Source organism: Trichomycterus rosablanca, chromosome 22, assembly GCF_030014385.1.
Source record: "Trichomycterus rosablanca isolate fTriRos1 chromosome 22, fTriRos1.hap1, whole genome shotgun sequence".
In the NCBI taxonomy this organism is placed as follows: Eukaryota; Metazoa; Chordata; class Actinopteri; order Siluriformes; family Trichomycteridae; genus Trichomycterus; species Trichomycterus rosablanca.
Window position 1 is genome coordinate 3,736,065 of NC_086009.1, and position 12,047 is coordinate 3,748,111.

At 42.0% G+C, this 12,047-nt stretch overlaps 1 protein-coding gene across 2 annotated transcripts in view; it reads left to right on the forward strand.

Annotated features, from left to right (window-relative positions):
- The window catches only part of asic2 (acid-sensing (proton-gated) ion channel 2), a 205,871-nt gene that overhangs the window by 182,681 nt on the left and 11,143 nt on the right, over positions 1-12,047 (forward strand). For both annotated transcript variants that reach the window (XM_063018395.1, XM_063018394.1), the window contains 2 exons: positions 5,378-5,528; positions 8,603-8,730. In XM_063018395.1, coding sequence (XP_062874465.1) covers positions 5,378-5,528; positions 8,603-8,730 — 279 coding nt within the window. The remainder of the gene's footprint in view (positions 1-5,377; positions 5,529-8,602; positions 8,731-12,047) is intronic.

The window sequence follows — 12,047 nt, forward strand, 5'->3', positions numbered from 1 at the left end:
TAATAAATCAGTTATATAGTAGTAGTAGTACTATAATATATGTAATAATGTATAATGTAATATAAAGGTAATCATATGCTTTTAATTTGCATCAACAGTTTAAGGAAGGGGGCGGCACGGTGGCTCGGTGGGTAGCACTGTCGTCTCACAGCAAGAAGGTCCTGGGTTCAATCCCCAGGCGGGACGGTCCTGGGTCCCTTTCTGTGTGGAGTTTGCATGTTTTCCCCGTGTCTGTGTGGGTTTTCCTCCGGGAGCTCCGGTTTCCTCCCACAGTCCAAAAACATACAGTCAGGTTAATTGGAGACACTGAATTGCCCTATAGGTGTATGGGTGTGTGTATGCGTGTATGTGTGTCTGCCCTGCGATGGACTGGCGCCCCGTCCAGGGTGTTACTGTGTGCCTTGCGCCCATTGAAAAGCTGGGATAGGCTCCAGCACATCCCCCCGTGACCCTGATTGGATAAGCGGTTAAGAAAGTGAGTGAGTGGGCAAAAGCTCGATTTACAGAAACTCCAGTGGTCCGCACAAAACTGGAACTGGAACATCAACCGAGGCTTTATTGACCAACATAAGTGCCCAGCCATACAGATGCTGACTCCATAGTTTTGTCTGATGTGTAAATGACATTGTAATGACACGAAAGTGTCCACGAACGGGGACAGCGGGTCTAAGTTAAGCAGAATGAGTTATAGAGCAGGGTTCTCCATACAAAGCAGCTCTTTTGACTGAATGGGCACACATTCCCACAGACAGACTTCAGTGCCAATTGGACTCAGTCCCTCCCACTTAGATATAGCCAATCATGTCAGCCAATTGCACCAATGAGGATTGGAACCTTGAATTACCCGAGCAGTTTAATTTCTAACCTTTTAGAAATTTACATTTTCAGCCTTTAGCAGACGCTTTTTTTTATCCAAAGCAACTTACAGTATACAGTCTAAGCAATTGAGGGTTAAGGGCCTTGCTTAAGGGCCCAACAGTGGCAGCCTGGCAGTGGTGGGGTTTTAACCAGCAACCCTCTGCTTACTAGTCCAGTACCTTAACCGTTAGGCTACATCTACCCTACATGAGAAATGGGTTTTTACACCGAAATTAATGATTAAAAAGGGTGTCCATGTATTTCTTGCCATATTATGTAGCTCATAATGACTGATTCATCAATCAGAGCAGTTAAGTGTGAATATAAATTCACAATTAAAGTGTTTTTCTGCCTATAATTAGATTTTTCTACTGATTAGGTTGACATTTAAAGGACGCTGCACTGGCACGGTTGCCAGTTGTGACTCTAATAGAGCATCTACCCTTCTTTGTTGCTTTGCCTAGGGCTCGTATGAGAGGACCAATGAAACACAGAGAAGCTACAAAGAAGAAAACAAAGCCTATCTGATAAAGTTGACAATATTCAGCGTCTGCTTAAAGCTCACATAATTCTAACGTCTCATGGATGTAGAGTGAAGAGGGTGACTGAAGTACCTGTCATTATTTCATTATTAATTGTCGTTATTTCAAACTAACGAGTCTGCGGTGTAGATATTCAACCTTCAGTCTCCAGCCTTGAGAATGTAAGCGTGTCTGGCTGGTTTTTCTCTTATTATTTTTTACCTCTTCTCCTCTCTGTCTAGCTTGTGCTCTGTGTGGCACTTTGCAGACGTTTTTAAGACGCTTTAAAGTTTGAATTACGACTCTGTGAATATTCATGGTGGTTTTACGGGGTGGGTGTCAGTGATTTATTCAGTGTGTGTGTGTGTGTGTGTGTGTGTGTGATCTTTATCGGGGATCTTTATCTTACGTGGCAGTTTCTTTATCGGGCCACATCATATTGGAAGCTACATACAGTTTTATTAGGTATTTAAGCTAGAAAGGTGGTAGGGTGCCACCGCATCATGCCATCAATGTACCATATCTTGAATACATTCCAGTATTAGAATGTATTTACTTACAGTGGAGGCTGTTATTGTTGCAAATAGGACTTATATTAACAGCCAGCAGTTCTTTATTAATGGTCATGGATCACATGTTGTGATGATTATAACTGACCTGGGAGCCGCTCAGGTGGCGCAGCGGTAAAATACGCTGGCACACCAGAGCTGGGATTTCGTTTCCATCGTATCGAATCTCAGCTGGGCTGGGCGGCTACATGAACAACATTTGGCTGTTTTTTATCCAAATAGGGACCTCATAGCTGATGCAATTACAACCTCTGCTGGCTGATTGATGGCGTTGATCAGGCTGTGGCTCTCCGTGCACAAGGCTGATCCGCATATGAACTCAAATGTGCAGGTGAAAAGATGCAGTCGGTACTGCGCACGTGTCGGAGGGGGCGTGTGTTCCCTCTCCTCAATCAGAGGCGGGGGTCAGCACCAGTAGAGAGGAAGCGTAATGTAATCAGGTAAAAGGTGGATGCGCTAAAAATGTGGAGAAGGCCGCTCAGGTGGCGCAGCGGTAAAAATACACGATCTCGAATACATCATATTGAATCTCAGCTCTGCCTTGCCGGCTGAGGCTGGGCGGCCACATGAACAACGATTGGCCTGTTGTTCAGATGGGCGGGACTAAGCCGGATATGGGTCTCTCTCTGTCAGACTGGTGCAATTACGACCTCTGCTGGCTGATTAGAGGTGCCTACACAGAGATGAGGAAAGAGTGCTCTTAGGGTGTGTCTCTCCGTACACAACGCTAGGTGGCACAACACTCGTCAATGTGTGTGTGATAAGATGCATACGGCCTGCTGCCCACGTGTTGGAGGGGGCGTGGGTTAGCTTCAATCTCCTTGGTCAGAGCAGGGATCGGCATAGACAGAGAGGAAGCATGACGCAATCGGCAATTGGACCAGTATAAAGCAGATGATGAAAATGAAATGAACGTAGGTGGAAGCTAATGCCTAGTTCACACTACACGATTTTTGCCCTGATTTTTGCTCGGCGTTCTCTCAGCGATCGAAACGCGGCTCTCAATCGCTATGTGTGAACTACCCAACAACTCGATCCGAGCGGCTCACCGAGCGATAATTATAATTATAATTATCTAGCTTGTCAAATATCTGGATCTGAGTTGCCCGACTGGCAATGAGTGCGATGTCGAACTGCCAATGAGAACGCAAGATACTGTGTGAGGGGAAACGCAGGGGAGGTGTGTAAAAAGGTGGGACGGGACGTAATATAGTTCATATCAGAATACATCGGCACACACACACGTTTTATACAGTATTTGTAACATTATTGTTCTCTATAAAACATAATATTTATTAACCTCCAACTCACTATAGAACAATCCAGGCAACCAGAGAAGCTCGCCTGCGATTCCAGTTGGTGATAGATGGTGTAGTGTGAAACCCTCTATCGCCGATCAGTCGTGTAGTGTGAACTGTGCAGCAACCTGACGACTTGGAAAGTCGTGTAGTGTGAACTTGGCATAGAGTAGAATTGAGAGGAACATCTGAGTAGTTTGGAGAAACAAATAAAGGTTTGCATTAAGATGTCGTCATGCTGCTGGAGTCACATTTATAGGAAATTAATTATTGCTTTTCTTTTCTATCCTGCTGCTAATTTCTAGTCTGAACTTGTTCTGCAAACACGCCAATATTCATCCTACTATCATTTTGCCTTGTTCTTTTTGCCATCATTTTTTTCCCACCTCTTTCTGCTCCTGTACACATTCAACCACAAATCACATTTTGTTCTAATGAAATACTGCAAGTGAGATAAAGAAAGCAGGAAGTGGAAGGTGGCGTGTTTATCCTCATGCCCCATTACTCCCTAATGGATTAGATTTGTCTCCGTGTAGTCCGCTGCGTAAAGCCAAGGGCTGTAAACCCACAGTCCTTCTTTCCTTTTCTTCACTTGAGAGCATCACAACCCTAATGCTGTGTAGTCTGCGCTGGATGTTTGTATCCAGTGCTGCTGACGGAGAGACGCAGGGACCCTGGGTCAAACTAGATTAGCTTTTCTCTACTCTGACTTTTTTTTTAGCTTTTTGCATCATTACATTTACATTTACATTTTCAGCATTTAGCAGACGCTTTTATCCAAAGCGACTTACAGCACTGTGACAGTATATTGTCTAAGCAATTGAGGGTTAAGGGCCTTGCTCAGGGGCCCAACAGTGTCAGCCTGGCAGTGGTGGGGCTTGAACCATCAACCTTTGGCTTACAAGTCCAGTACCTTAACCACTAGGCCACACCTGTCATTAATGCTGCCAGCGCAGAACCGCGTCCATCAGATATATTTATAATTCCTGCTGAGTAATACTGGGAGTTTTTATAATGAGAGAAAAGTGTTCAACCACCTTTTATTATCAGGAAATGTTCCTTATACGACTTGTACGAATGTACTTTTTTTTCCTATTCCTACATATATATACACCGACTAGGCATAACATTATGACCACTGACAGTGAATAACACTGATTATCTCGTCATCACAGCACCTCTTAGTGGGGGGGGGGGGTATATTAGGCAGCAAGTAAACATTTTATCCTCAAAGTTGATGTTAAAAGCAGGAAAAATGATCGAGCGTGAGGATTTGAGCGAGTTTGACAAGGGCCCAATCGTGATGGCTAGACGACTGGGTCAGAGCATCTCCAAAATGCAGCTCTTGTGGGGTGTTTCCGGTCTGCAGTGGTCAATATCTATCAAAATTGGTCCTCGGAAGGAACAGTAGTAAACCGGCGACAGGGTGATGGGCGACCAAGGCTCACTGATGCACGTGGGGAGTGAAGGCTGGCCCATGTGGTATGATCCAACAGACGATCTACTGTAGCTCAAATTGCTGAAGAAGTTAATGCTGGTTCTGATAGAAAGGTGTCAGAATACACAGAGCATCACTGTTTGTTGCGTATTGTTGCGTTTGCGCCAACAATGGGCACGTGAGCATCGGAACTGGACCACAGAGCAATGGAAGAAGGTGGCCTGGTCTGATGAATCACGTTTTCTTTTACATAACGTGGATGGCCGGGTGCATGTGCGTCACTTAATGTTGTGCCTGATCGGTGTGTATATATATATATATATAAAACAGAGTACACAACAGAATGAATTACAACTGACCTCACAAGTGCTATTTTGACTGAATGGGCACAAATTCTCACACACAATCCAAAATCCTTAAGGAAATCCTTGTGGAAAGAAGAGTGGAGGTTGTTATTAAAACAAAATGGGCCAACTTTTTATAAATACCCATAGCTTTTAAATGGTTCAACAAGCTTATGATCAGGTGTATGTTAAATGGCAAAATACAATGTGTTTAACCACTTCTTTTCCCCTACCAGATGTCTAAACTGTCTCACACACACACACATATGACGAGGGCCTTTAAGATCACATGTATTGTATTATGTGTACATGAACATAGTAAAAGTCTTGTTTCTTCATCTCTGTGCAGGTATTTACACGCTACGGGAAGTGTTATATGTTCAACGCAGCCGAGGAGGGGAAAGCTTTAAGGACCACAATGAAAGGAGGAACAGGGAACGGCCTAGAGATCATGCTGGACATTCAGCAGGACGAGTATCTCCCCGTGTGGGGGGAAACAGGTAAACACCGTTTCAGCACATTCAGACGTATCTACATGTTTTTTTAATTACATAATCAGCCTTTGAATTAATGATATCCTTAAAAAAGCTAGTAAAAGGTCGAGAGGAGTGTTTTTTTCTTTGTAGTTACCTCATTTACACATGAACAACCTGAACCTTTAATTAAACTATATTTATTCCAAGAAGATGAAAAGTCTTGTTTTTATACCAAGTGTCACAATAATTGGCTCTTTTTATAGTACGCTACACAACCTTACTGAACACAACAGCACCGGGTCTTTTCTGGTAATGTATAATGAGATTGGAGGATGAAGATAATGAAATTTGAAGGCATGCCTCAGTAAAAAAATGCTCCAGGCTGTTAGGTCCTCTGTTCTTCAGCTAACCTTCTAGTTTTTAATGAGGGTTAGGTTAGAGGACCAAGATGGCCATGCTGTGCTCATTAAACCTTTTGTTAGTGGATTTGGATCCTACTGGAGGGTTTAATCACTACCCAGTTTGAGCATTTATTTAAAATCTTATAGTACTTTATTGTGGAGCAATTCATTAAAAATGCAGGACTGACCTCAGATCAGCACTGAGAACAGACAATAGAATTAGAAGCAATGAGTTAGAGAATGTGGGACTGACCTCAGATCAGCACTGGAAACAGTGTAATTAGAAGTAATGCATTGGAGAATGTGGGACTGACCTCAGATCAGCACTGAAAACAGACAGTAGATTTAGAAGCACAGCATTAAAGGATGCTAGACTGACCTCAGATCAGTTCTGGAAACAGACAGTAGAATTAGAAGCATTGCATTAGAGAATGCTGGACTGACCTCGGATCAGTTCTGGAAACAGACAGTAGAATTAGAAACATTGCATTAGAGAATGCTGGACTGACCTCAGATCAGCACTGAAAACTCTAGAATTAGCAGCAATGAGTAAGAGAATGGAAGACTGACCTCAGATCAGTACTGGAAACAGACAGTAGAACTAGAAGCAATGCATTAGAGAATTTGGACTGACCTCAGATCAGCACTGGAAACAGGCAGTAGAATGAAAAGCATTGCTTTAGAGAATGCAGGATTGACCTCAGATCAGCATTAACACATTAGTTCTTTTGCAGTTCTGGGACTGAAGGGAACATGGCGGGATTCAATGAGCTGTTGTGATTTTCTCTCCTGTTACTCGTTATCTACCCGAGCCAGCTGGCCGTCCTCCACCACCCCGTACATCCCTTCACATCAGCCCTCTAAAGTAGTTTGTTATTTTTGTAGAGAGCGAGACAGGGCGAGTTTGTGTGTGAGAGAGCGAGTGTGTGTGGGACCTGGAGAAAGATTGATGGGAGTAAAATAAATTGAAAATGCGAGTAGCGGAGTGTGGGCATGCATATGCATTACTTCAACAATTTGTGTTGTATTGGCCAGAAAAGTTTGGGCACGGTGGGTGGTACACCAAAAACTCTGTGGGCATGTTTATTAATGTACAAATTTCAGATGTTGGCTGGGTTCTGATTGTTCTGATTCAGCCAGTCATTTAGTGACTGCTATAAAAGAATCGCGAGAATATGCTAGCCCTCGCGAGTTTGAATCACAGCTCTGCTACTCTTGTGAGGGTGGGATTTCTCATAACTGCTGGCTGATCGAGGGTGCCAGCAAAGAGACAGGGAATAATAGAGATTGGTGCACAACTTTCCATGCGCTATACGGATCTCCACTGCACATGCGCTATACAGATCTCCTTTGCACAGGGTGAGGTGAGGAACCTGTGGATGATACACAGTGAAAGAAACACATGCCAAACTTCAAACAGATACAAATCCATTTACAATAAAGAACAATATGGTAAAGCCGCCGTCCTGTTTGTCCTTTCTGTGTGAAGTTTGCATGTTCTCCCCGTGTCTGTGTGGGTTTCCTCCGGGTGCTCTGAAGTCCAAAGACATGCAGTCAGGTTAATTAAAGCTACTAAAATACCTACTACTGAAAAAGTGTGAGTGTGAAGGTGTGTGTGTGCCCTGTGATGAACTTGCGAACTGTACGGGGTGTTTTCTGCCTTTCGCCTTAATATATTTCAGCCCATGCTCGATAAATATACAAGATGGCTAAAGATAGATAGACAGACAGACAGACAGACAGACAGACAGACAGACAGACAGACAGACAGACAGATAGATAGATAGATAGATATGGGACGGACGGACGGACAGACAGACAGACAGATAGGTAGCCAGGTAGCCAAAGTGACAGACAGACAGACAGACAGACAGACAGACAGACAGACAGACAGATAGATAGATAGATAGATAGATAGATAGATAGATAGATAGATAGATATGGGACAGACAGACAGACAGACAGACAGATATATAGATATGGGACAGACAGACAGACAGACAGACAGACAGACAGACAGACAGACAGACAGATAGATAGATATGGGACAGACGGACAGACAGACAGACAGACAGATAGGTAGACAGGTAGCCAAAGTGACAGACAGACAGACAGACAGACAGACAGACAGACAGATATGGGACAGACAGACAGAGACAGACAGACAGACAGATATATAGATATGGGACAGACAGACAGACAGACAGACAGACAGACAGATAGATATGGGACAGACAGACAGACAGACAGACAGACAGACAGATGGATAGATAGATAGATATGGGACAATCAGACAGACAGACAGACAGACAGATAGATAGATAGATATGGGACAGACAGACAGACAGACAGACAGACAGACAGACAGACAGACAGATAGATAGATAGATAATAGTAATAGTACACACTACAAAAATTCACAGTAGACAAACAAGTGATCGGTCAGGCACTGAAGATGGTCAGGAAAGCCTCAGTCGATGTTCCAGTTCATAACAGAGCTGTTCAGTGGGACTGAGGTCAGGGCACTTTAAATCAAGCTCCTCTTGGTATCTTTATAGAGCTCGCACAGTCATGCTGGAACAGGAAAGGGCGTTCCCTAAAGTGTTGCTGCAAAGTTGAAACCATGTAATTTCATTTGTATAATTGATTTATTACACCTGTTAATTTTTCTTACCCCTTTATTTTTGTCTCACACAGAGGAGACGGCGTTTGAGGCCGGCGTCAGGGTGCAGATCCACAGCCAGGCCGAGCCTCCGTTTGTGCATGAGCTGGGCTTCGGGGTAGCTCCAGGGTTCCAGACATTCGTGGCCACTCAGGAGCAGAGGGTGAGTGATGACGGCTTCTTCACCCGCGGGTCTCGTTACTACTAGACTATCTAAGCTTGTTATTGCTTCATCTGTTCTTCACCTTTCTTCCTCTATCAGGTTAAATTGCTTGTTGTTCTCGTTCAAATGCTCTTATGATTTTTTTCTAGGTATTCTGGTTTGTGTTTCATCAGCCTGTTTTAGGTTCTCTAGCTCGAGTTAAGCATTCAGTCTGTGTGTCTGTGAGGTTAAGAAGCTTTTCATGTCCACCTCGGTTTCTTTCTGCTCTGCTCTTTTACATCATCCTGGTGTCAGTGCTGAGATCTCAGAGTGATTATGTCCTTCATGTTGGTTTCTTTCTCTCTGTGACCTTTCTTGCTGCTGTTAGCTTACCGGTACATTTACTCTGTATACAGAGAGGAAAGCCCTTCACCTTGCCTGCTAATGGCTAATTTTACACCAGCATGGGTTTAACGTCTGGCTGCTCACAGCTCATGCTGATCAGGGCTGTGAAAAATACACATATATGCAGACCTGTGGTATGACCTCGCACTGCCAGTGGGTTCTGGGCTGTTTAGTTGTGCTGCTTCGTGTTGCTGTTATAACCACAAGGCTACTACCTTATATAAGTTATGGGCATAATCTTAAAGAAACATTTATTAATAATGTTAGATGAATTATTCATGTTCCTCAGTCTGCAGTATTGGCTACTTTGATGATGCAATTCCTAGTAGTTTTATTCTTATATGAAGACCAGTGAGTTACTTTTGTAGACCAAATGTAACCTCATCATGAGATTACAGACACCTGGATTTGGCTGATGCTGCATTATTTACAGGAGCTGATCAGAAGCACGTTTTTGGGTGTGTGTGAGCGTTTTTTTATTATTATTATTATTATTACAGGCTCCAGCTGGCTGCTGGGTCAAAAGCTTTTGGATCACATTGAATGATAAATTCAAACCAATTATTTGTTTCTCTGTAACATCTGTGCACTCAATAAAAACAAAACTTTCAGCCAGCTATTCGTACAGCATCGTCAAGGGTTCTGCGATTTGTTCTGTAAAACCGGATAAGAAGAGCAGAAATCAAGGCTAAGTGGTCATGGCTAATCTTTACAAGTGCTCTTTTTACATGAAGTAAGGTGATGTGCAGTAATAATTTGCACTTAAGTAGCACCAGCAGGCTGATGGAGAGATGGATGCTTGGTATCTTCTTAACAGATGCTATTCTGTTGGTTTCTACACGTGAATAGGTAAGGTAGGGTATGGTATAAGTTAAGATAAGACATAATACGATAAGGTCAGGTATGGAATGGTATGGTAAGTTAAGATTTGAGATAAAACAAGGTAAGGTAGGGTATAAAATAAGAGGATAGGTAAAGGGGATAGGTAAGGTAAGGTAGTAAGTTAAGGTATAAGGTAATAAGTTAAAGTATAGAGTAAAAAAGGTAATAAGTAGAGGTATAAGGTAAGGTAAGGTAATAAGTAAAGGTATAAGGTAAGGTAATAAGTTAAGGTGTAAGGTAAAATAAGGTAAAAAGTTAGAGTATAAGGTAAGTTAAGGTATAAAGTAAGATGTAAGGTAAAATAAGGTAATATGTTAAGGTATAAGGTAAAATATGGTAATAAGTTAAGATATAAGGTAAAATAAGGTAATAAGTTAAAGTATAAGGTAAATTAAGGTAATAAGTTAAGATATATGGTAAAATAAGGTAATAAGTTAAGGTGTAAGGTAAAATAAGGTAATAAGTTAAGATATAAGGTAAAATAAGGTAATAAATTAAGATATAAGGTTAAATAAGGTAATAAGTTAAGGTATAAGGTAATGTAGGAGCTGTCTGTTGTCCCACAGAGGAACATTTGCATTGTTACAGCAAGACTATAGAAATATAAATATTGCAGGTTGCCAGGTATTGCACAGAATGCACATTGGTGTGATAAGTTAAAACAATATTTGTATTGATTGGCTCCATTAGTGGTTTAGCTTAACGTACATTTGTAAGTCAAGCTTTTCTTTAATAAAAGACTAAATATGTGTTTTTACAGTGTATAGATAAATGTGTGTATGTTTTTCACATATATTATGTATCAATCTGATATAATTATTTGACAGCAACTGATGGCTAGCTCAGCTAGAAAAACGACCCTGAATGTTACGGCCAGGCGTGTGTTTCAAACCCATTAGCAGTCCACAGAGGTTCAGTTTATGAGCTTGTGGAAAGCTAAGCTAAGCTTGTGGTGCTGTTTCTGCACCTGAGTTCTGATGAAATACACTGACAGAAGTCAGATCAGGTAAAGGTGCTGCTGCCGCCGCGCGCTGCCCTTGATTAGGTTGCCATTCAGAAAGACGGCTTACCAGGGGAATTTTATTAAAAGGTCTCACATTGTTCGTTGCATTTGTTAGAAAATGACATTTATGCCTACAGGCTAAAATCATTTTACCTTTTACAAAAAGAAAGCACTTGTTACTCCTTGAGGGCTTTTCAGTGCTTTGTGCAGGAGTATGAGGCTTGAATAATAGGAAGTCTCGTGAGGTGACTGTTAATCAGAGGTTATTATAGTCAGCCATAAAGCTGGGAGTATAAAGTGCAGTGAAACCACGGCTGGTTTAACATCTAATCCCATAATGGGTGCATCCAATCATATGAAATATCAAGTATTACAATTAGATTTGCTAAGTAGTGGAACACAGTGTTTAGTATTATTATCCAAGGACTGCTATTGTTTACATTTTCTGCTTTTAGCAGACACTTTTATTCAAAGCGACTTACAGTACTGTGACAGTATATATTGTCTAAGTAATTGAGGGTTAAGAGCCTTGCTCAAGGGCCCAACAGTGGCATCCTGGCAGTGGGGGGGGCTTGAACCAGTGAAGTTCAGATTACTAGTCCAGTACCTTAACCGCTAAGCTACACCTGCCCTAATGTTGCTTTTGTAGCGCTGTAGTTTTCCAAAACCCTAATAAGACTAGAGCTTACCGTTGAAAAAAATCCTCCGTGTTAAATAAAAGAGGTTCAGCAGAACACAGTGTTTTCATAAAAAACAGAAAGGTGCATCTGTGTGAGATTAACATTAGATTATCACTCATGTAAGTTATCAACTCCTGCATTAAACACACACACGTACCAGCATGAATTGAGTACAATTAGAAATAAATAACTTAAATTTTGATAAGGTTTAGGCTTTTCAAACCGGTCGCGAGCTGAAAAAAAATGGGTCGCAGAGAAAAAAAAAAAAAATTAAATAAACTCGTACGCAAACGCCCCCTTGTGGAGGCTTTATGTTACACCTTGTGTTGCCTGGATCGTGTAAAAAATCATGAACAAAATGTGGGTCG